At 34.9% G+C, this 24263-nt stretch overlaps 1 protein-coding gene across 1 annotated transcript in view; it reads left to right on the top strand.

The window, feature by feature from the left end:
- LOC135219948 (uncharacterized) overlaps window positions 1–23930 on the top strand; it is a 30533-nt gene extending 6603 nt beyond the window's left edge. Inside the window, exons 2-13 of the mRNA XM_064257187.1 lie at window positions 5010–5289; window positions 6305–6550; window positions 6784–6952; window positions 7519–7655; window positions 10156–10294; window positions 14459–14664; window positions 14887–15071; window positions 15217–15451; window positions 17418–17630; window positions 21636–21821; window positions 22108–22220; window positions 23513–23930. Of these exons, the coding sequence (XP_064113257.1) occupies window positions 5010–5289; window positions 6305–6550; window positions 6784–6952; window positions 7519–7655; window positions 10156–10294; window positions 14459–14664; window positions 14887–15071; window positions 15217–15451; window positions 17418–17630; window positions 21636–21821; window positions 22108–22220; window positions 23513–23570 (2167 nt within the window). The 3' untranslated portion in view covers window positions 23571–23930. The remainder of the gene's footprint in view (window positions 1–5009; window positions 5290–6304; window positions 6551–6783; window positions 6953–7518; window positions 7656–10155; window positions 10295–14458; window positions 14665–14886; window positions 15072–15216; window positions 15452–17417; window positions 17631–21635; window positions 21822–22107; window positions 22221–23512) is intronic.
- Window positions 23931–24263: the final 333 nt, after the last annotated feature.

Here is a 24263-nt window from a genome sequence, read left to right as displayed (position 1 = left end):
CCTCTACCTATAAGTCACATTATTTTACTCACTAGGTTGTGCATTTATGATTGTAAGTTTATATTCAATGGTGAATTTTGTCAACAAATATTTGGCATGGCAATGGGCAACCCTTTATCACCACTCCTCTCAAACTTGTACATGAAATTCTTTGAAAAACGCTACTTACCTAATATTTATATTCCTGTAAAGTGGTATAGCTATTTTGATGATATTTTAGCTGTTCTGCCTGCTGGTATTGATGTAAATGATTTACTCTCTAAATTAAATAACCAGATACCATCAATTATGTTTACTCTAGAATTTATGTTATCCTTCACATATATTAGATATTTGTTATAATAAAGCCCACAAAAAGTTTTATGGTGTAAGTAACACGGAGAAAGAAAATTCTAAGAACATTCTCAGTTTGCCTTATTTTAACGGATTTGAAACCATTAAATCATTGTTAAAGCCTTGTAAGGTCAACCTTGTTTTTTCCTATAATAACACACTGAAAGGAATGTTAATAAAAAATGGCCCCAGGGAAAGCAACAACATAATATATAAAATTCCATGTATGGACTGCCCCTCTTTTTATCTCGGACAGTTGAGCAAGGGCTTAGAAGTAAGATTAAACCAGCATAAATATTCTGTAAAAACTGGGCAAACATCTAATGCAATATTCATTCATCTAAGTGAAAACAACCACCGAATAAATTGGATTGGTAGTTCAGTAATTGCAAGGTCAAAAGATGTCTTATCACGAAATCTTTTAGAATCTGCCATAATACAAATTACTTCCCATTTAAGAATGACCTCAAAGATATAATTACAGACTTAAATACAAATTAGTTGCCTTAGAGATATCTTAGTTGTATATGTATTGTGAATATGTATTGTGAATAAGTTTTTGTTTGCCAAAGTTCTGAATAGCTGTCGCCCTATATAATCCTTTAATCTATCCCTGTGTCTGAGCAGATAGACTTAATCTTTTAGTTTTTTTTTAAATTGTACCCATGTTTATGCTTGTTTGGAAAGGTTACTCATTCTCCAGGTGTGCTGGATTCTAGGTACTAATCTCCTTATAATCCCTATCTGTCAGTTATACGACCTTTCCTGTACTGTCAATTCCTCATGTAAGTCAGTTTATCTGCTGAGTAAAGGACGTTGAGTCGAAAGATCTTGCAGAAACTCCGTTTATATATATATATATATGTATATATTTTATTATATATATATTATATATAAGCATAAATTCTTCTGTTAAAACAGGACACGTCTCAAGTATAAAAGGCCCATTAAAGCACTCTGTTTTAAAGCTAAGGACACCAGTCCAAAAAGTTAAATACCTCCATCGTCCGGAAGAGTCCTTTAAGATGGTGATCTAACTCCGAAGGTGTCCAAGACACCTTCGCCGACAGAAATATATAGTGGGAGGAATACCCTAAGGTAATGCCTGGGGCTGTCGCTGATCTGCCATAGGTTCTGTTAATTGTCTTAATCCTCTTCATCGTTGCCTTAAGGAAGACCTTGTCGATATGGTCAGAATCCTAGGCTCCATTGGAAAGGTTGATCCACTTATCTTGTTTTATCAGTGAAGATTCCATCATTTGACATTTGTATCAATAGCTGCTCTTATAACATTCGGGATGAGTGCCAATCCATGATATGGTTCGTGTTATTTATATGATGGAAAATTGCAGAAATATTTTGTCTATATCTAACTGAGAATTGATGTTGAGTTAATCTCTCCAGAGAGATTTACATGTGTATCCATAATATGACTTATCACAGTTCCTACAGGGAATTTCATGAACTCCTACGTTTCTACAAACTGGTTTCTGCTGGAAGTTGGTTAATGATTTCCCTGTTGTATTCGGATAAGTGAAGATGAAAGGGTTAAAGTGGCCTAAGGTTTTTTTTGAGCTCTAACAAAGGAATATAATTTTTGTAGAAAGACATCAAAATCACCCCACTCGCTTTTCCAAGAGCAGCTGTCGATACAAATGTGAAATGGTGGAATCTTTGCTGATAAAACAACAAGGTAATAGGATCAACCCTTCCAATGGAGCCTGTGATTCTGACCATATAGACAATGTCTTCCTTGAGGCAATGATGAAGAGGATTAAGACAATTAACAGAACCTATGGCGGCTCAGCGACGGCCCCAAGCATCCCCTATGGGTGTTATTTCTCCTACTATATATTTCGCCAATGTAACTTCTGTCATTCACTGCTTGATAAGGGTGGTAGATGGACCACCGAAATATAGTCCTTAGATTTAAAACAGATATGGGCCTTATATACTTGATATATACTATACTATATATATATATATATATATATATATATATATATATATATATATATATATATATATATATATGTATATATATGATATATATATATATATATATATCATATATATATATATATATATTTGTATACAGTGTATACATATATATATATCTATATATATATATATATATTTGTGTATATATATATATATATATATATATATATATATATATACCTATATATATATATATATATATTTGGCAGAGAGATGGTGTGCTATTCGTAAATCTTGTTTTAAAATGTAGCCTATAATCTTTAGAATATTTATATCATCATCAGTATATTTAGGTGGAGAAATTAAAAATAAATTAATCAAAAAAATTTCTTACTTGTATTGCCATATTGCAATACGTTTAAAGACACTCCCTACCTGCTTAAAACTTTACAGTGGTAATGTGGCATCAAGGACAACAACAAACAAATAAACAGCGCTGATAAGTCTATCGTGACATTACCCAAAGGATGTTTATATCAAATCACGTGTAATTCATGTGACAAATTCTACGCTTGTCAAACTTGTAAAAACTTGAGTCGATAATTGAACTATGAAAAATGCACAAGGTAGCAGTGCAGTTTTTGTTCATGGAAGAAATTATAGTCATGCTATTATTATTATTATTCAAAAGATGAACCCCATTCATATAGAACAAGTCCACAGGGGCCATTAGCTTGAAGTTCAAGCCTCCAATGAATATGGAATTCATTAGAAGAAGTAACAGAAGGCAATGAGAAATACAGAAAGAGAGATATTATTAAAAAAAAATTAACTACGAAGTTAATTATTATAGAGATGTAAGAAATTCACATAAAAGGAGAAATGTATTGTGTGTTAGTAATGCATGGCATCTTCGGTTGAACTTTTGACGTTGTGATTGCAGAGGCACTTAGAAGAGTTCGTCACTTCTGATGACAGTTGAGAGGAATGTGATCGAATTTAGGTATATAGTAGAAGGTTTTGGTAGGTATAATTACAGCCTTGGAATCCATTTAATTCAAAAGAAATGTGTCAAAATGTAGAGATTTTAAAGTGGGATTAAGTATGTATATATATCTATATATATTATATATTATATACATATATATGTGTATATATATACACATATATACTACACTCATAGTAACTGCAAAATTGCGGATGAATCATCTGTGGAGAAAACATTCCCAAAATTAATTGCTTCATTCACATACACAGAAGACTCATCAGCTGCGCGTCGAACCCCTTACACTCAAGTGCCATTGAGATATACCATAACTTTGCCTCAGGCCCAGTATTACCTAATAGCAATCTCTCTTGTCGTTTGCTGTCTAACACAAGCTTTGCCTCCATCTCAAGATAAATAACTGTTCTTATTTTATTGTCTTCTACAGTATACAATTTCGACCCCTCAAAGTTACACCTGTGTTGATTCTACCATAAATCTCTTCTCTGAATCCATTTTTGCCTTGCTAAGTGAGTTTTTATTTTATTTTATTTTTTTTTTTTTTTTTTTCGGGGGTTGGTGTAGGGATTGGATTAGGGTAGGGGTGACTTTCACAGCCCCATGCTTTTCTTTTCGTTGGCCTGGTTTGACCAATCACAGTCCATGACATACCAAGCACATACTGAAATTCACTTATCTTCGTTATAATTTACAATTTTGGTTGCAGATTTTTATTTTTATTTTTTTATTGGGGCATCATATGAGGTTGAAAGCCTCGTCACCTTTTCCACTTTGCCCTGGCTTTGACTCACCGCAGTCTAATGAGCACCAAGTCCACCTCATGCGACACACTGTAGGCATTACTTAAGGTTCTTTGCAGCTTGCCTTCCGCCCCTAGCTGCAACCCCTTTCGTTCCTTCTACTGTGCCTCCTTTCATATTCTCTCTCTTCCATCTTACTTTCCACCCTCTCCTAACAATTGCTTCATAGTGCAACTGCTTTGAGGTTTTCCTCCTCTGACACTTATCAATCCTTTTGCTGTCAGTTTCCGTTTCAGCGCTGAATGGCCTCATGGGTCCCAGCGCTTGGCCTTTGGCCTAAATTCCATAGTCAGTTCAGTTCAGTTCGCAGGTTAAGTCTGAAAAACAGACATCGCAGAAAAAACTAAGGAAAATAAGAAGACTTTACACCTACAAAATTCTCTGCTTTAGGGTAAAACGAAGACTATAGATACCAGTAAACAGTTCACTGCATAAGTTTAAAAAGTAACAGAAAGACCAAGGGGGAAAAGGAAGACTATATCAGTACGTAAATTCACTGCATAGGTCTAAAAAAATAATAGAAAATCAGTAGGAACAAATGAAGTCTGTTTCAATAAATAATTCACTGCGTAGGCCTAAAAAAAAACATAACAGAAAGACCAAGGGAAAAACCAAGACTATGTCAGTAATTCACTGCATAGGCCTAAAAAACTAACACATGATTCACTGCATAGGTCTAAACACACACAGACCGCCAATACGTAATCCACTGCATGGGTCTTTAAAAAAAGAAAAAAAAAAAGGGGGGAAGCACTAAGACTATATCAGTACTTAATTAGCTGCTCAGGGGGAAAAACGAACACCATACAACACGTAATTCACAGCAAATATAAATAAATAAATTTTAAAAAATAATTAACAGAAAAAGAACCATTGAGGGAAAAAACTGAGGACCTTTCATAACGAACTCTCCATTTGTGAACCAGCAGAGTCTGCACCGAGACCCACTTCCTGTCCGACTCCTTCGGCGACGGCGTGAGCGAGACGGAGAGCGAAGACGAAGAGGATGACGGCGCCCCGCCCCCCACCACCCATCACCAACATCACAACAACACCAACACCACCCCCTCCTCCACGCGCTCTCTCTCCCGCGCGCAATCACCTGCCAGGACTGATCACCACCACCACCATCATCATCACCATCACCACCACTCGCGCCCACATTCCCCGCTCTCGGACATGGACACGGAATCGAAGAGGAATTCCCAGGTGAGTTCTTGTTAATTATTATTTTTATTATTATTATTATTACTACTTAATTTTACCTTTTTATCAATATTAAAAATCATATATATATATATAAATATATATATATATATATATATATATATATATATATATATATATATAATATATGGTACATTTTAATATTTCTGTTTATTTTATATTTTCACCTGTTTATATTTTACTTTCTTCTTCTTCTTTTCTTCTTCTTCTTCTTCTTCTCTTCTTCTTCTTCTTCTTCTTCTTCTTCTTCTTATTATTATATTATTATTAATTATTATTATTATATTGAGTTATTATTATTATTATTATTATTATTATTATTATTATATTATTATTATTCAGAGTCTGCAAAGAGGAACTCAACAACTTAAGACAGGAAAATGAGATTAGATTGATATTGTACACAGTCATTTTAACATAAGGAAGTGTATTAAATATTGAACAGTATAAATAAAAAAATGAACAGTATAACGACAAACAAAATGGTTCAATAACAATTATTGAAACATAGGAAATGAAAAAATGTTTGAAATGGGGGAAACCTTAAATATCTAGGTAAGAACAATTTCCAAAAAATAAAAATATGTTTAAAGTAAAAATTAGAAAGCACCATCCCCATTTACAAGTACTTTTGCGTTTGATAAAAGTGGGAAAAGCTTGGTTTTTCACAGTAGTGTCATGTCTTTTAATTTTGCATATGAAGTATGGAAAGGGTAATCTATTCATTCTTTTTCCATTGTGAATTTTACTTTGAGTGCTGTGATTGTAAGTAATTAAAAAGAAAACTTAGTTTGCTCCTATCTTTAAAATCATAGCAATCATTCATTTGAATGGAAATGGGAGCCATTTGTTAGACATGTCTCTAGTAGCAGTAATGTTAGGGCTTTGCGTTTGAAACGCCTCTTCTGTGGAATTGAATCATAAAGTTTCGAACAACAAAGGTTTATTGTTTTGAGGCGGGTTATTAAATAAAATGTTTTTCCATAAATTCTCCTAGGCTGTAAGTACCGAACCATCAGAAGTAGATGATCACAGCTCGGTAACCACCAGTGACCTGGAGTCATGTCATGACCCCTCTTCTCCGAGGTCATCTCTGCTTGCCACTGAAACGACTCATGCGCACCATTTAGACCATGCTATCGACCATGCTCACGATGCCCGGAAGGACAAAGCCTACAGAATTGCCTTGGAACTGTTACATACTGAAAGAACTTACGTCAAAGTTTTGCACCTAATTGACCAGGTAACTTTTGTGGTTTCATTGTAGGCCAAAGATTCTTGTCTTACGTTTACAATTCACTTCACATTATCAACTACAAAAGAATATATTTGTTTATTGTAGCTCTGTAATCTAGGTACCTTTTGAGTTGAATAACTTCTAGCAAAGTAATTTTAACCACACTGTACCTCAGAATATCAATAGCTACTACCTATTTTACTCATTTTGAAAACTCTCATCACTTTATCTCTTACCAGGAATTCCAGTTTCGAGTTGATAATGAAAACAGAGCTCACCACATGTTCCCCCAAGACATTATTCCTCACATGTTTTCTAATGTTAAATCGATCTACAAACTTCACCATGACTTTTTGCTGCCCCAGTTGGAAGATCGTATGGCACAGTGGGAACAGAACAGGAGGATAGGTTTGTATATCAGCATTTTACCTAGATTAAATTTAAGAAGTCTCAAACTGGGCCAGTCAGTGTTATTTACATATTGTGGTGTATAGGTTTATTAAAAGTGTATTTGTGATTAAGTTGAACATGTAAAACGTGGTTGTTTGGTACTACTTATCCCATAAGCATAAAATTCAATATCTTTTCTTAACTTGCTATTGTGAAATAGATCTGAAACCTGACAGCACAATTTACAAGGGCAAATAGTATTATAGCTTATTATATCTCTGTTGTATTCAGTTTCTTGCTTTACAATTTACTTGTAATGTACAATGAATCTTTATATTGGCAAGTTCAACTTTAATTATCATCCCTTGCTTTATGAGTAAGCCATAATCACCACCTAATCAATGAAAATGTAACCCTTTCTATTATAATTTTGGTCAATTACCATTTACATATGGAATAATTAATTGGCACTTCTTAAATAAAGCTTGTTTATTTTACATAATTTATGCATTTGATGAATTATTTTATGCTACAAAAATTGATATAGATCCAACGATATTTTCATTTATGTACTGCTTTTTCAGGTGACATTATGAAGAGCTTTGCTCCCTTCTTGAAAATGTATACAGAATACGTAAGAAATTTTGATAATGCCATGACACTTATCAATCAGTGGCAGTCAAAATGCCCGCGGTTTGCAGCCATCATGGATGAGATTCATGTAAGTCACAATTTTCTCCTCATTGCATTCAAAGTTATCGGATACTGTCACAAGCATGGGTGCCTGCACGTAGGGGGAAGAAAGGGCACTTGCCCCCTAAAATCCTGGAAAAAATTTATATATACACACATATTTATATAATATATATATTATATATATATACATATAAATTGCTTTATTCATTAAAGAAATGCAGGTGCTGATACTGTTTTTGGCATTAACCTGCTAGTTCAAAAGGTCAAAAGTGTTTGTCTGCTTGATACTGGAAACTATTCATGTATGTATTAAGATTTGCTCCCCCTTTGAAAATAGGCTGCAGGCACCCATGGTCACAAGACATTCTTAACCTTAGTAATGCAGTGTAAGTGATATTATCAAGTTGTTTTGAGTGCAGTTCATTCATTGTTTAGATTAGAAAAAAAGCATACTAAGTATGCATGGAAATCTGATTTCCATTTACAGTTTGCTTCCTTGAGGGTTGCATTAAGTTACAAACCTTGACATCATATAGCTAACAGTAGAATTCAAAGGAATCTGAAGTGTTCCTAAATATTGTATATAGTAATTCTTTCATCTGTAATCATAATATTTCCAGAATCATCATGGCATCTGAATTTCTTCTTCTGTTGTTCTGATTAAGCTGCAGTTCTGATTTTGTTGACTTCTAAGTTTCCTTATATTCTTTCTGTTGTAATTTTGCAGCTGCCTATCCATATATTCAGCCTTTAAAACACTACCTGCTTTTTTGTTATTGGATTAAGAGTTCCGAATGGTGAAGTGTCCAAGGATATTCATTCCTGTTTTCTGCTAAAATGTATTCTTGGGATACCCTAGACTTTTGTTCATGTTTCTGTAATTAATTCTGCTGATCCACTTTGATGTGGATTTTTCAGAGGACACTCTTAACTCTTGTCAAAGATCTCTCCTTAGGGAAGACCTCTACTGTTGGATCATTCTCAGCTGAACAGTGGTTCTATTTTTCTGTAATTGACTCACTTCCATTGCATTGTACTAGAGTTTAGTATGACAACTAGAGTAGTGCCTTGTACCACAAGCTATTGTCATACCAAATGTTATCAATGCATCAGCTTTCTGTAAGCTAATTTTCATATTCTGTTTTAATCTTGAGTTTTTGTTTTCTTGATGGAATGCCTAGATTTCAGTTTACTGTGGTGTATACACAATTCCCTACTCTGTGATCCATTTTTATACTTTTTGCTCTGTGATCTTTATCAAAGCCCCCTTGTTTGCCTATTCATGTCCACTGGGCTCTACCTTTAAAAAGTCTGCCTTTTTGAATCCCTATGAAATATTTTCTTGACTGCGTAATCCACTCAGGAGATGTTGATACTCTCTTACTAATTATGTACTTAAACTTGGGTATGCTCAACCTCATATGTGTCGTTAGATGAGTACTAACAAAATAAAAAAAAATGTTACACCTACCTAAATCCTCCTGCATGCTTATATGGTATGTTTGAAGACAAGGTTGGTCAGTGCTTTTGGCAAAGGTATTTTATGCCCAATACGAAATACCTTTTCTTGGAAAGATATGAAAGGCCAGAGTAATGTTGCCTTTTAACAGAATAATTTTACCTCTATTAAGGTCTTCCTTGGCTCTCCAGATACTTCCCTTACAATCAGTTCTTCCAGGTCAGTATTTTAGGTCTCTGATATAATAATTCTCCTTGAATTTATTGGAAAGTCTTTTGTCCTATCAGTATCTCAGGTCTTGTAAGGTTTGTTTCAACTCTGTGTAGTAGTAAACCTAACTTAACTCTTAACAATTTTAATCGATATTAAGCTTGGCACTGCAATTCAGTGGCTCAACCAAATACCACTTCATTTTTCTCTGCTTTCAGGCATGCAACATTTAGACACTGTAGACAGTATAAACTGAGTCAAAAACTAAGATCAAATCTTCATTATCCTTCAGCTTTAAAGTTTTAAACAAATTGTCTTTTGTGAGACATACGTTCATATGTCAAGGTTTCTCGGAATTGAAGAGTCAGTTTTGCCTTTTCTTCTATAGTATATACGTACCTTTATTTTTCTCCTGCATGTAGATCATTGTAAGTTAGGCTACCCATCACTATTTTGTATTAGAAATATATGAGACACGTGGGGTATGATTAATTTAGGAAACCATCTCCTTGCAGAGTATGTTTTTAATGTAACCATTAGCATCACCAAACATAACCAGAAGGTAATAGGCAAATAACTGTGGATCTGTCCTAGGGACTTTTATAGTTGTTGCTCAGAATTTTTTTTTTTTATTTTTAGTTTTTGTTTAATCTCCTATTAGAGTGTTTAGCATGTTTTACCTGGTATATAATCATGCATATGATGATAAATTGTAATTTTCCATTCATACTGGAGAGGTGTCAAGAGTTTTCACATTACTAATTCTTTATTATTTTCAGGTTTCTTGAATGTTAGTATTTTTTTGGACAGACATACTCAGTATTAATATTTTAATTTTTCTTTATTTCCTTTTCAGTCTATGGAAGCATGTGCGAACCTAACACTCCAGCACCATATGTTGTCACCGGTGCAGCGAATTCCTCGTTATGAAATGCTCATACGTGATTATCTGAAAAAACTACCAGAAGATTCTCCTGATCGACATGATACAGAGAGTATGTTATGTGTCTTTTCAATCTTGCATATCCAAAAATCTAAAATTTTTAAAACAAATTCTAAGTAATGTTGATACAAACTTATTCACTACTAATTTTCATAGCTCATGTTTAGGAGAGACCATTCCTATAATCCCAGTTTTGCTTTACCTAACAATGCCCTCACTTAATTGCTCCAAAAGAGTAAATCAGAGATGATGGACCAGTTTTTGAGAAGTAAGGAGGGCACTGCCTAAAGCAATATGTATGAGTTTATTTGTTAAACATTGTCATGGCTTAGAAAATTTGTATGCAAAGAACTAGCCTATTACTTTACAACTACTACTGAATTCCAATTAAGGATGCACAGTAGTTCAGCTCTTACCTCCCCTGAATGTCATGTTACTGTTGATTTGGGGTCAATATCTTACTTGTATTTTATATCCAACAGCTTGATGTCATTGATCACTCTCATTTTCACAGTTGAACCCAAATTGTTGTTTCTGTTTAAATTCCTCTTAAAGATCCAGTGGTTCTTACCAATTTAGAACATTGTAAAAGGTATCAAATATTATTAAAATTTTTGTGTTGGTTTTTCTTCTCTGCCTGAATTTGCATCAGGTCTAAGTTTCTATCTATCCAATGTTTTTGTTCTCCCAGGCTCCCACAAGTCTTTGACCTATTACTTTCATATCTGCTACTTTTCTAACTATTCCTCATCCTTTCCCTTGACAAGGCCAAACCCCAGGGATACTATACGTAGTCTATTTTCCAATAGTATCTATCTACAACTTCCTCAGTCTTAGTACAATCTTCCCACTGCTCTATGACCATAAATCTTTGCATTCTGTATCACACCTTGTCATGATGAGGCTTATGCATGTGCCACAACACTATTGACCAGGTCCAAGTCTTGAGATCAGTAGGATTTCTTCCTTCCTTCCAAAAGATGATCATCTGGTTTCTTTGATATGCCTTTGGTGTTGAGTTGTCACAATTCCCATGAGGCTGATTGATATGTAATTTTCCTATTAAAACCATATCCTTGTCACTATTTATTCTCCTAAATGTATTTTATTAACAACTAGGTAAGAGAGGTGCAGCAGTGATACAAAAGTCCAGCCTATATTCTTCCAAAATTTATTCCTTCTAGAATCTGTTTAACATTAACCATAGTTGGACAAGTCATAGCTCTAGGAGACTTCACCCTTCCCATGGTACCAATTACTTTATGAATATCAAGTAACCAATCATTGTCTGCTTTAGGTACACCATGAGAATTCTGAGGCTGATAGATTTTGGAAGCTGTTCATCCTCAACTGTCAGGTCATACTTATGTTTGAACCTTGTCAATAACCATCCTCAGGTAAATATTTGCCAGACTCATCAATAAAGTAGAAGCCCTCAGATCTTGATCTTTTGATCTTGCCTTATGAGAGCCATACTGCTGTGAAAAATAAATGAATATGAAGTGGTGCATTATATTTCTTGTGACTGATTAGGAATCTTAGGATGTTGCAGTGCAAGTCCATCTCACTTGATGTTTTTGGACAGTTAACAACTCAGTGACTAAATAAATTCAGCATTCAGATATCTTTGTGACTTCTCTTTGCAATAGTGCATTATCCTGTTTTGGAGCAATAATGTCAATGAATCCCAAAGCAAAGTGTCTACATTGGAACATTGTTGCATATTGCACAAGCTTCATTCATTATCTGCATACACTTGTGTTAGAAAATGTTTTTTATCTGTGTAGGAATGTCATTGCAGTCATGTTTTATGATTGATATCTTATTAATCCTTGTCTACAATGCTGAGGAAATATACTTGATGAGGTTAACTCCTTGTGGATAACTCCAGTTACTGATCATTCATATCTTTAAGAACCTGGACTACTGACCTATTCATACCATGGGTTTTCCACACTTGATAATGGTTCCACACTTGATTTGATTGTGGCTGCAAAGAGAATGGTATACTGTAGCACTTTCTTTTTCTTGGAGAACTTTGACATCTCTTGTCGATTATTTTTTGGGGCCTTGGGAAAATAGCCAACAAACTAGTGATCAGAGGAAATAAGCCCAGTGTAGTGAGGGAGGTCTTACCACAACATAGAAAAAACAGGTAATCTCATTGGCAGGTCTGGTGTATTTTTATGTAATCGACCATGACCTGTGACGTCCACCAAACCGGTCGAAGCAACAATTTACTGACGTAAACATAGGGCTAATTGCCAATTACACTTTGAAATACGATTTAATGAATATCGCTCCATAGATTTCAGCGATGAATGCAATTTAGGACTTATGAAATATTACAGTTCATGTGAATGTGATATTGGAAAAATTGAATAGGCAAAATGTTGCAAAAATAAACTTTTTTTGTGCAAAACATTTAGAGACTGGCAGGATCCAGGAAACTGATGTCTTGGGATTTTTTTCCCAGTTTTTTTTTAAACTTCCCTGTCTTGTCCTTGTGTGCATTTTGGACCTCGTTTTCAATTGTTTTAAAGTTTATTTCCTTTTGTAAGTTGTCTGTTGTTGCGAGTTTGCCTTTCAGTTCATGTACTTCGTTAAATTCACATAATTTAATTGTGTGATAAAATTGGGTTTCACAATTTTATCACAAAATTAAACTATGTAAATTTAACAAAATACATGAACTGAAAGGCAGACTCGTGCAAACGGACAACTCATAAAAGGAAATAAACTTTGACAATTGACAACGAGGTCCCAAATGCACACAAGGACAAGACAGGGAATTTTTAAAAAACTGAGGAAAAAGTCCCATGTCATCAGTCTCCAGGGTCCTGTCAGTCTCTAAAAGTTTCAAACAAAAAACGTTGTTTGTGCAACATTTCGCCTATTCGATTTCTCCAATATCACTATTCACATGAACTACAATAGTACGTACAGTCGACCCCCCATATTTGCATTCTCCAGATTCGTGGACTCACCCATTCACGGATTTCTCTCTGGAACATTTCCCCCCATTATTCTCGAAAAATTTGGCTATTCGTGGCATTTTTCTACGAGAAATATCCACAAATTCCTGTATTTTTTTTATCAATTTCATCATAAAATGCCATTTTTATTATAAAACTATTAAAAAAACCAGGTATTAAAATTTGGTGGGTTTTTCTTGAGTTTTAACTGAAAAAATAGGAGGTTTTAAGCATTTTTATAGGGGTTCCAACAATTTGCGGGGGGTTTGGTGCGCATCCCCCACAAATAGGGGGGACCACTGTATTTCATGTGTCCAAAATTGCATTCACTGCTTAAATCTTTGGAGGGATCTTTATTAAATTGCCTTTCAAATTGTAACAAAGACAATTATCCACATGTTTACATCAGTAATTGTCACTGGGTGACGTCAAAGTATCACATTCGCAAATGAGTCCCAAACTCGTCACTAGAGCAGGACTACCTTCTCCTTACTATATCGTGGGTCTTACCTGCCAGCTAACAACTTCATTAACAATTGCTGTACTAATTTTGAAAATGGAAATTGTCGCTTGGTCTCTACATGTGATACTGACTTTTGTCAAAACAGTGGTTTTTGTGAGTACGGAAATAGTTATGAAAATTTCTCATATTATCCAGTTTATTCAAACTATTCCTCTTTTCATGTAAACTACTGTCACATCAAAATATACTGTAATCACTTAAGCACTGTCTACTTAATTAGATAGGTCTTAAATAAGAAATGATTGAGTCTCTAAATAATACAACATAGTCCCCAGTTTACGACGTGGGTTCCATTCTATCGCTGTAGCTAAGCCAAAAAATGGCATAGCCCAGGACTTTGTTGAAAATCATAATAAAACCTTAGTTTTAATTCTTTTGGTGTCTTGAAAACAACATAACCTACATTTTGATAGAGCTTTTCATCAAAATCAAAATTTTGAACCGTCCTGGCATTGTAGACCCATATTAAAGTTCCAGACTTGCGTTAGACTAACCTTGTAAACCTGGAACGTGTTGTAACCTGTAATAATTTTTTATGAATATATTTGAAGAGTGTTGTGACCTTGGAACAGTGTAAGCTGAGTCCGGGATAACCTGGGGACTACCTGTACTTGAAAGGTTTACAGTACTCTTAACTATCTTTTATGATTATCCTGCTATAAATGAATTATTTTGAATGCCATTGTTTTTATGACATGTCAATTTTTCTCATTGACAGAGGCACTGCAGTTAGTTTCCATGGCAGCAAATCATGCGAATGATGCAATGAAAAAAATTGACAAATTTGAGAAGCTTTTAGAAATCCAAGAGAGTTTAGGAGGAGCAGTGGATCTAGTGTCGCCAACTCGTGAGCTTGTTAAAGAAGGCAAAATAATTAAGATATCAGCCAGATCTGGAGATCATCAAGAAAGATATGTGTTTTTGGTAAGTTGAACCTATTTGCATAAGGTTTACATAATGATGTACTGTAAAGTATTTTTGTAAGTTGGACCTATTTCAGTAAGGTTTATGATTTTCTGTATATGTATATGTAGTATATTTTTTCAGTCTAGTGAAATTTATGATTGCAGTTCTTACAACTTATACAGAACAGTGAGTAATGTTTAACACTGTTGACATGCATTTATTGTGTTTTCTTATTTACAGCTCACAGATTTGTTATTGTTGTGCTCTCCAAGATTAATGGGAGGCCGAGTGATGAGTGGACCTCAGTATCGTCTCCGAGCTAAGTATAATGTAGATAATCTGCAGGTTTTAGAAGGCGATAACTTGGAGACGGCTAACACATTTTACATCAGAGACAATAATAAATCAGTTGAATTGTATACTCAGTAAGTTCACTAATAATTTACATTACCTGATGCATGTATTGTACATTTGTTCTGACAATAAATTACTGTTTACTTATTGTTATGGACACGAGCACTAAGACTCACATTTTTGTCCTGTTACTTATGTACATTAAACTTTTTTCAGAACAAAGGAAGAAAAAGAGCTTTGGCTAGAAGCACTTTTTCAAGCAATTCATGAAACATATCAGAGAAAATCTTCGTTGAAATTACACTTCAGTCCTGACCAGCGTGTTGTGGATGTAGACCTTGGTCAAAAGCAGCCTACATTAGTACGATCTGACTCAGTGACAAAATGTATGGAGTGTGGTAGCCAGTTCACCATGGTGCGACGAAAGCACCATTGTAGGGCTTGTGGAGCAGTAAGTAGTTTATGCGATTTCTGTAAATCAAACAATATGTTAACTGAAATTCATCCTCAGAGGATAGGAAGCAGATCTGCTCATATTCATCAGTGCTTTAAAGTATCTTGTGCATTGTTGTCAGAAGCTGCTTGGAGATTATTATCAGTTTAATCAGAGTCACCTTTTTAGAACTCCTATTGCTTGCTGGTAAGATTTTTGCAAAAAAAGAAGTTTTAAAAATCACAAAGTATATGCAGGAACAATGATCAAACATTAAGATACAAATTCATGTACAAAATAAGAAGGATAGAGCTGTCGATGTACAGGATTCTGTGTATGAAAATGAAAGCTTCTCAATAAGATATGAAAACAGAGCAAGGTAAAGTTGAAGGTGGTTTGCCAGGTGCAAAAGGTAAAAGGGAACAGATGAAAAGTAAACATGCCCAAACAGTGCAGTTTGGTAACATATGCATATACAAGTCATTGGAACTGGATGGTGGTGATACTACAAAAAATATTGTGTTCAAAAAATAAAATCTTGTTTTACATTCCAGTTTTATGTCATTTACAGTTGACATTTTTTTTCCTTAGCCCCTTTTTTGGTACTATATTACTTCAAATTGTTCTTCTGTCATAGAACCTTTTGTTTCATTATGCTCTGTATTTTGTCATTACAAAAATTTTAAATTAAGTTGTTTTGCCTTAAGTACAGTGGAACCTGACTTTTCATATGTAATCCGCTCCAGAACGTCCCACAAAGTCGGAAATGGATGAAATCTGAAACAAATGCCCATAAGGGAATAATGTAAATCCAATTGATGCCAGACACCCAAAAGTATTTTTAAAAAAATACATTTTATACAGAATTAACTCAGTTTTACATACAGAAAACAATGAGAAATAAATATATATGACTAATGAAATGGATGAATAAACATTTAACATCACTTTTACCTTTATAGAAGACTCTTGTTAGCATCTGGGAGATGGAGAGGAGGGGAGAGGGAGGAGGAAAGGTCATTGTTTGGAGAATCCCCCTCTAGAAGGACTTCAGGTATCAAGGACCTATCTGGGGTTAATTCTCCTCTTCATTTTTCAGTGGCACTATCTGGGGTTACTTCTCCTTATCGTTTTCTACTGGCAGTAGGACAAGCTTGAGAGTTACTGGACTCATGTAGCACAACAAAACTGTCCAGAGACATTTGTTTCTGGCGTCTCTTTAAAATTTGCCTAAAGATGAATGCAGCATTGTCATTAAAGATGTTGGAGACACAGATTACATCTTTGTTGGGATGATAGTTCTCTACAAAATCTTTTATATCACTCCACTTTGCAAACATGTCCATCACTGAAGTAGGCACATTATGTAAGCCCATTTGCTTTCTGAATTTTTCAAACCAGCCTCTGCTGGCCTTAAATTCACTAACACCAGCACTTACTATAGGCATTTTCTTACAGAGATCAGCATGTGAAACCCTTCCAACACTTTGGTATGAGTTCTTTCTTCAATTCTGTAGCATTTCTCGCCCTTTTTACAGAAAGAACTTTCTTTGGCCACACGATGGCTTATTTAGCAGTTCCACTCAAATAAAATAGCACAAAAAACAACAAACAGAAAAGCAGAATGGGTTATGAGAGAGGTTACGAGAGAACACAGGATGCTTTGTTTGGGCACTTGGTACAGGGCCTAGTCAAAGGTAGCCCCTGGAAGGAGCATTTCAGGGTGTATGAAATGCGAGGGTATGTACAAAACCAGAGTAAAAAATTTTGTCAGAAAAAAACTATGAAAACCGAATCATATGAAAACCAGGGCATATGAAATCTGAGATTTGACTCTACCTTGTATCAGACTTGAGGAAAGAATATTAGCTCTAGCATTTGTATTTTATGCAGATATTTAAGTACGTATCATGTTTTAGGGTCTTGGTAATTGTAGTAAATTTGTTTATAAAAATTTCCATTAACTCTGACATACCTACCTTAGGTGGTCTGCAACAAGTGTTCAAGTTTCAAAGCATCTTTAGCATATGAAAGTGGAAAGAACGTCAGAGTTTGTCGAACTTGCCATACAACGCTACAGGAACTCTCATCATCAACTGCTACACCTTCACCTGAAATAGATGATTCTGATGAATGTGCTGTCCATAGTACGAAGGAGCAGTCAGATATGGCTTTTAGAAGTAGAGGTGTATTAGAGGCAAGTATCTATCCAGTTAATTCCATTCCATTTTGAAGTTTGGCATTTTTTTGTAATTTTAAAAAATTTAGTGTACAATGTATCTTTGTGAGTTTTCATTAATCTGTACTGTTGGCATAAGGAGGGAATGTAGAAGAATAATTTCCTATATATGTATAGGATAAAACAATCTGACGATGAAAAAATGTTGTAAATGTGGTGAACTCTGGAAATCTTAGTAGACATAAATTTCAGGACAAAGATCAGCTAAAGCATATTTTTCTTTTTGTATTTGGGTGTTTTGTCACTACTCTGGTGCCATTTTCAGTATCAGTTGAAATGAGCAGAAAGACATGGATATACAAAAGTTTGTAATACAATAAAATCATAAGAATACATACAATGAAAGTCCAGAATCTAAAAGGTTAAGAAATGATAAGACAAACATGTTTACATTATCTACAGGGAAAATGAACTCCCATTAAGGTTGAAGGTTGGTTTATGTAATGTAATCATTATATATTTTAAAATTTTTTCATTTTTAGGCAAAAATTTCTGTAATGTGATCATACCTGAAGAGGATTTTATATGTACTGACAATGCATAGAAATGAAGGTCGTAAAATTTTAGAATCTGTATTTATTAGATTAAATAAGCCTCCCTTATACCAAGGAGGCCTTGCGTCTCGGAATGGAAGCCTGTAGCTGAACTTGACTACATCCATGAAAGTTAGAATGTAGAAAACAGTGCAACTTAGACTCAACAGAGGTTGCAAAGAGCCAGGTACCTCATGTCACAGAAGGCGCACAAAGTGGTACCCTGTTTTGCAGTGCTCAAGAGGCTTTAGTGCAGCATCTCATGAGGCATTTACACTAAAAGTTATTGCAGAAATTTTAGTTAATGGTATGGAGGATGTATGCACCGTAGCTAGTAGCCCATTATCAGATGTTTTGGGATCTGGATTTCTGGAAAGTAGCAAAGTCTTTTTCAGTACATGCTATACTTGAATATTTTCAATTTATCTCCTTACTAACTGTATTTCCACAAAGTTTCCAGACCTAAGTAGGCTGTACATTACTTTTTATTCAATGCAAGAGTTTTATCCAAAATTTCATCTGTTCTAAGATGGTAACCTAGCAAAATAGTTATCATAATGTACCTTATAAGTATAACTGTGTTAGATGATTAAGAATTTGGGGTGCTGCTAATATTCTCATAGGTGGATATATTCAAACAATAGTAGAATAGACAATTGTAAGAGATAGCATTTATTACATCTTTTCTGTAGTCTCATTTTTGTAATTTTAAGAATTCTTTGGACTGGATGAGAATACAGTACATTACTTGTATTATGAAATGTAAAAAATCAGTACCTACCTACTTTAATAGTAATAGACAGTGAAATTAGTGAATCATGAAGTAGGAGCACAGTCCACACATATTCACTGGCACAGGTAGCACTGAAAATGTCTTGCCAAGGAAGTCATGATAGTGGTTTTGCCTCTTGTTAGTACTGGTTGGCAAAACTTCCAAGGCGGAAGTAAGGTTATTCAGTACAGAAGTATATCTTTGGTCTGAACACCTTTGAAGATTTTTTAACTTTTTGATAGCGTAGCCACTGTTAGTCTTCAATTGAGAGTGTAATTCCTTGGAGAACTCATATTACATTCTGGTCCATCAAAGGGTTCACTAGTCCCCATGTTGTGCTTTGGAAATCGTGTTTGAATATGTATTTTTCACCATTCTGTTACATTTTCCCTCATAACACCAATCAAGCCAAGTAGGCGGTCCCCGGGTTACGACGGTTCCGGCTTACGACGTTCCGAGGTTACGACGCTTTTTCTTAAATATTCAATGGAAAAATCCGTCCTGGGTTACGACGCTTTGTTCCGAGGTTACGACGCTGACGCTTCCGACGCTCCGAGTTAACGACGCTTTTAAAAAACGCATACTATGATAAAAATCCTTTATAGTTTAGCACAGTATATTAATAAAAATAAGTTTCTGGTTAGATTACAACAAAAATTTTGAGATTATGATGATTTTCGACACTTTTTATGTTGTATTTTTCTATGTTTTTTAGTGATGCCTCATATGCGGAACTAGTTTCCGAGCGAATGAATACATACTAGTTTACATATAACAGTCCAAAAGCGCAAATAATGAAAAAATCATTGCTTGTTTCCAGTAATAATAACAAAAACGAAGTTTCTGGTTAGATTACAACGCAAATTCCAAAAGAAGTACCAAAGAGAGACATTATCCAGTAATTTGATCAGAGAGAGAGAGAGAGAGAGGGAGAGAGAGAGAGAGAGAGAGAGAGAGAGAGAGAGAGGCGTCTTCCGACGCTCCGAGTTAAGGACAGAGAAGTGTTCGTTTCGTTAAACGGCCTCTGACTCATGCCAGTAAATGTTTTGTTGATACTAATAATATAAGCCTATTTAAAGATACGTTTACTTTAATTAGTCTATATGATACGTAAATAGTAATCAACTGTTCTTGTAGCCCTCAATATTTGGCAAAATCGAAGTATCCAAAGAGAGACATTATCCAGTACGTAATTTGATCAGAGAGAGAGAGAGAGAGAGAGAGAGAGAGAGAGAGAGAGAGAGAGAGAGAGAGAGAGAGAGAGAGAGACGCTTTAGCAACAATGGTCTCGGGGGTTTTTATAGCTTCCTTCTGCTTGATGATCGTGGATATTGTAGAAGGATTTCGACCATACTCGTTTGCCAAAATCGACGATACGAACGCCACGTCATGCTTTGCTATAATTTCATGTTTTGCTTCCATCGAAATAATTTTCTTGGGTTTTTTCTTATCACCTGCTTTGTCTTTAGCTTTGAGACCCATGGTTAATAATAAAATAGACAAAATAACACGAAAAATAGGCGCAAATACAACGAACTAAACAACGACGTGTTAACATGCAGCACCAACAAACAAACAGACTGAACGCCATTTATCGGTCGCCTATACAACTAACACTCATCGCAAAATCGTATCTCAAATATTTTGTTGTATATCAAAGCTTGTATTTTCGCAAATTTTCTGTTATATCTCAAAACATTCGTATATTAGGGCAATCGTATGTCAAGTTTCCAATGTAATTTGATCAGAGAGAGAGAGAGAGAGAGAGAGAGAGAGAGAGAGAGAGAGAGAGACGCTTTGGCAACAATGGTCTCGGGGATTGACGTAACGTTTATTTTCTGAACAGATAGGACAAGAGAAGTGTTCGTTTCAATTAAACGGCCTCTGACTCATGGCAGGAAATGTTTTGTTGATACTAATATATAAGCCTATTTAAAGATACATTTACTTTAATTAGTCTATATGATACGTAAATAGTAATCAGCTGTTCTTGTAGCCCTCAAGATTTTGCAAAATCACTCCAGGTTGTACATAAAACTTCAAGAATGTAGTGTCACCAGAGGATTACAATAGTTTTTACCTTCAAGAACCAGCATTCTTTTATGAAAATAACTCCAGGTTGTACATAAAACTACAGGAAACAACATGTAGTGTAACCAAAGGATTACAAGTAAGGTTTTTATAACTTTTTATTAGTTTAAGACATATTTCCAAGCGTCGTTCCGGCTTACGACGATTTTCGGCTTACGACGCGTCTCAAGAACGGAACCCCCGTCGTAACCCGGGGACTGCCTACTTAGTTTTAAGACCCATTGAAAAGTTGTAGAGCCCTTAAAATATGAATGGGCAGGCTTACATTTGTTTAAATTGAGAGTCATTAGGCCTCTTGCAAGGAGAGAAGTTAAAAGTGAATCACTAGCCTACGATGTAATTGCTGTTCTGGTTTTCTTGTTTAACAAAGTGAGAATAGCTTTATTGTTATATTTACCATGAAATAAGAGGAGTACCTTATTATTCTAATTGTTTCAGCTTCTAGTGGAATGCCATAAGAAGTCTGCTCCACCACTCGCATTAATATGATTTCTAATGGCTTTTAATGACGTTATTAAGAAACATTATTTCTGCAATCAATACTTACTTTAATACTTTTTCCCAAAGGTGTCTGCTAAAACTGGTGGAGCAGTTATGGAAGGTTTTCTTCAGCTTAAAACTCATCGGAAAGCCTGGGTTAAACGGTGGTTTGCTTTGCATACAGATTTTGTCTTGTATTCGTTTAAGTGTGAAGCAGATGAACAAGCTCTGACAGCTACCCCAGTACCTGGATTTACAGTTACACATCTTCAGGTATGTAAAAAAAAAAGGAAAAAAAAAGGACCTTTTTCTTTTAGCAGTATTTTACTGTAGAGCAGACAATGACTATATCCATGGTGAACTCTGCAAAAAAGTTGCACCAATGGAGTGTTACTGTATACTACTTACACTTTCTTATCTGAGGACTATCCATAGCACACTTACTTTTGTGAAATGTCAGAAATCCCAGAATTATGTAAATTGTTATTAATATGAAAATTGTCCTTTGTTATCAGAGAAAAATCTTATTATTCTAATTTCTTTTATTGTCTCTCAACAGGGCACAAGGAATGAAAGTGGCATCAGTGATAAAGAAAAAGAAAGAGCATTTAAGCTTCACCATTCGAAGAAGCATTATATTTTCCAAGCAGCTTCCAAAGATGAAAGTTTAAGGTTTGTAATTATTTCCAGAGTGCAATCATTATAGTTACTGCAAATACATGAACTTGCCTGCGTTTTGCTTGTCAAGAAAGCTAAAAGCTGTAATGTATGAATAGATTGTTAGTCAAAGTTTTATTCCAAGATAGGCAATATTGGTTGTTGGATTTATATAAAAGAAGGAAGTTGCTAAACTGAAATGCTTCCATAATACCTCAGAAGTAGGGAAGATTGAAAAAATGGGAGATACAGCTGACACCCTCATTCAAGGGGGATTGGTACCAGACCCCCCCCCCCCTGCAAATACATAAAACCCCTCTAAAAATGCTTACTGCCTATTTTGATAGTTAAAACATATACCTGAGTTTTTTAAAAGTTTCACAACAAAAAGTGCATTTAGTCATGAAAATGATGTGAAAATACAGTAATTTGTAAATATTTCTCAGTGAAAAATGCTGTGAATAGGCAAATTTTCTGCAAATAATGGGTATATGTATATATGGACTATAGAAAAATCCACGAATAGGTGAGTCCATGAATCATGAGTCCGCAAATAGCGGTGGTCAACTGTAGAGATACAAGGAAAATGTGATAAAAAGGTTACCAAAGGATTAGGGAGGATCATTCTTTGAGGTCTGTTGCTTCTCTCATAATTCAGGCCTCTCAGCCCAGTGTACCACTAAGGCAACGTGTTCAACATACTCCAAGGTATTCTCCTCCACCATAGCAAAATCCTCCTCTGTCCAGTCAGAGCTTAGACATGCTGGACATAGAAGTCCTGAGCATCTCTCTTGGCTCTGTTACATTTGAAAAAAAGTGTATTGCATTCTTCCTGATACCATCTCATTGTGTTCAAAAGCAATGTTGTTTTCTCCAGTATGGAAGGGGTTTTTCTTACGATTAGAGCCCTTTTCCGGTACATAACTTTTCTGTAACATAGAGTACAGTATTTAAATTATTAAACTGTTTCTGAAGTGTAATTAACCTATAACAATCTCTAGCTGAAGAAGTGACAAAGTTGTTTTATGAAAAGTCCTCTATGAAGCCCATGATTGTATTTGATGTAGGTATTCGTGGTCATGGTAGTGATTAACTAAGTTGGCTTCACGGACGTTCCTCGTATAGTATTCATCGATAGTCAGAAATTCACATCTGTAAGGAATTTTTGTGTAGTAGTACGTACGTACATACTTAAGAACATAGAATTTATTGTGCGTGGTGTTATGCCCCACAACTCTGTGTTTAGAAGTGTACATCCATTGCAAATAGAGAAAAAAGTAACATTACTTGTTTTTTCTTCCTTACAGATGGGTGGCCGCATTAAAAAAAGCATCCCAGGCTGAGTTGCCATCTCCAGTTCAATGACGAGAGCGGCAGGTGATCGAGGCCCTCATTACATGTCTGTGAGAACAACATACACTAACCATTTGGACACACTTTAATACATATAAAAACACATTCCTTCACACCATTCATAGTGTTTATACATGAAAATAGATGGCTTGGAGAGTAATGATGATGTGTTTATTCATTACTGTAAATTTTGAACTAAACTTTTATTGTTTTTTAGCATATTTATATTCAAGAATTTTATTTAAAAGTACAGTTTTAATGTTTCTAATGAGTGATATTCAACTTGTAATTTTAATTGAATTGTAATTTTCACAGTTCTCATTAAAGTAACTACCGTACATTTTGGATTTTAATGGCTTTAGTTTGGTAAAAACCAACATAAAATTGAAATATTAATTACGTATAGAGCAAATGTTTTTGATACTTTTAACAGAAAATCAAGATATGGCAACAAAGTAATTTTATAGTTGAATGAATAAAATTGAAATATTAATTCATCTGAAGCTGAGAAAGTTTTACTATGTGATACATTTTAAAAGATTTTCCAGTACCATTACTCCTGTTTACGTGGACTCTTGTTTACTTGTGGAAAGAATGGTTTTCATCATTATTGCTCAAAGCTAATGATAATGACATATATCTACCATACACTTTTCAAAATATCCAAATAACATGACACCTGCATTGTGATGTCCACAATTAGGA

The sequence above is a fragment of the Macrobrachium nipponense genome, chromosome 1, assembly GCF_015104395.2.
Source record: "Macrobrachium nipponense isolate FS-2020 chromosome 1, ASM1510439v2, whole genome shotgun sequence".
Taxonomy (NCBI): domain Eukaryota; kingdom Metazoa; phylum Arthropoda; class Malacostraca; order Decapoda; family Palaemonidae; genus Macrobrachium; species Macrobrachium nipponense.
This window is presented reverse-complemented; position numbering and strand designations above follow the sequence as displayed.